General features: G+C 45.0%; 1 protein-coding gene across 1 annotated transcript; it reads left to right on the plus strand.

The window, feature by feature from the left end:
• The first annotated feature begins 391 nt into the window (after nucleotides 1-391).
• Nucleotides 392-1,494, plus strand: phlda2 (pleckstrin homology-like domain, family A, member 2). The gene is made up of 2 exons (XM_082542621.1): nucleotides 392-1,009; nucleotides 1,156-1,494. Exon 1 carries the CDS (start codon nucleotides 553-555, stop codon nucleotides 967-969), a length of 417 nt encoding a protein of 138 aa, XP_082398747.1. The 5' UTR covers nucleotides 392-552; the 3' UTR covers nucleotides 970-1,009; nucleotides 1,156-1,494.
• Nucleotides 1,495-1,932: the final 438 nt, after the last annotated feature.

The raw sequence follows: 1,932 nt of genomic DNA on the forward strand, positions 1-1,932 counted from the left end.
AGCAGGGCGGCCCAGAACACACGAACCTACTTGGTACAGTTTAGGGTCATAAAGAGGAAAAGGGCTGATTTTTAAATCTTAACAGAGAACTTAACTTCCTCTGAAATTACAGCTGATATTAGAGGTCAGACTTATGGCCCAGAGTCACTCTGTGTGCACATCTGGTAATATAAGACTGAATCACGCGGTGCAGACTGGGCAAATACTTAGACTAATCTCCGCAGTAGGATGTGGATTACTAATTAACGTGTTGCCAGTGTAATTAGGTTCAAGTTAGGACTTCCTCTTTACCCCCACCCCCCGCGCGCCCCTGCATCCGCCCACACACAGCCTTGAATTACTCCAGCGGCAACTGTTGATGCATTCTCCAACCATCTGACGTCAAGAGGGAAGGGCTGAGGCCAGAGCGTGCTATAAATGCCCTCTGGTAGCTTGGTTCATTCACAACCACACTCTGGATTACCAAAGCATCTGTAGAGAAGTTCCTTCCACAAGCGGCTTGGACGACCCAGCAGGAAAGCAGAGGGTTCACAAACGTGCCAAACATAAACGATGAAAATGTCAGCGGCAGAGATCTGCCAGGTTCTCAAGGAGGGAGAGCTGGAGAAGAGGAGCGACAACCTACTCCAGTTTTGGAAGAGGAAGACGTGCGTCCTGACCACGGACAGTCTCAACATTTACCCCGACACGCAGAAGCGCTCCAAGGGCAAGGAGCTCAAACTGCAGTCCATCAAGAAAGTAGACTGCGTGGAGCGCACCGGCAAGTTCGTCTATTTCACCATCGTGACCACAGACAATAAAGAGATCGATTTCCGGTGCTCCGGAGAGGAGAACTGCTGGAACGCAGTGATCACCATGGCTCTGATTGATTACCAGAACAGAAAAGCCATCCAGGACTTTAAAACGAGACAGGACAACGAGAGTGCATCACCGGGACAGCAGGAAAGACGCATGGCGAGAGCGCCCTGAGCCGCCATGGGAACGCCGGCAGTGAACTACTCCTAATATGGTGAGAGACACATTATGAAACATGGCTGCCACAATATATGAATAAAAATATGAGTCATATATGCTAAAAATAAAATCGGCCGCGGTACTAATCAGCAAAAATATTTTTTAAGTTTAAACTAACGGCATGTTTTTAATCCCCCACAGTGCCATTGTGGACCATACAGAAATAATATGAGGACCAAAAGGAAGACGAGGTCATCCGGTCCAGAGATGAAGGATTGTTCGGGATTAAGTTCTCGGAGAAACGGGGAAACTGATCTAAAGCGTCACTTTTACAGACCCCACCACACAGGACTGAACTCACGAACTGTCAAAACTATTTCATGTTTGCTCTCCGGAAAGAAACGACTCCTAAAACCACGATGTTAATTTATTTGTTTCCAGAATATGGTGTTACTGGCAAACTGTTCATGTCATTTAAATTATTTCATTGTGTGTCATGTGTGTATTTATTTGAATAAATATCAGTTTCTTTTTGACATACTTCTACGATCTCATCTGTTTGTTTTTTCTGTCATTTTATCAATGACATTTATTTTTGTCACTTGTCTTTAAAATCCATCAGTCCATTGGTATTTCATTGCAAAATTGTGGAGTCAGTTACAGTATATTTGGAACTCAGGCGCACTTTTCACCGGAAACACTTCTGAGTAAATACCAGACATGCAGCCGTAAAAAGGGAGTGGAGGACAGGAAAGTCCCTTTCCTCTTTGCTGGCAGGTGGAATGTGACGCTTTATTGCTGGGCAGGGTTACAGGATTGAGTCATAACCGATAAGCAGGGCTGCACGGGACACTTAAAAGACTAAACTACGTTTGAACATACCTGCTTCTAAGGTGTGGCACGTTCACAGCTCCCAGTGGGAACCCTTGAGATAGAAACATAGAAGATGTAAAGCTCAACAATTTATTCATTTTAAGT

The sequence above is a fragment of the Aulonocara stuartgranti genome (genome assembly GCF_965226115.1).
Source record: "Aulonocara stuartgranti genome assembly, chromosome: 7".
Lineage (NCBI taxonomy): Eukaryota > Metazoa > Chordata > Actinopteri > Cichliformes > Cichlidae > Aulonocara > Aulonocara stuartgranti.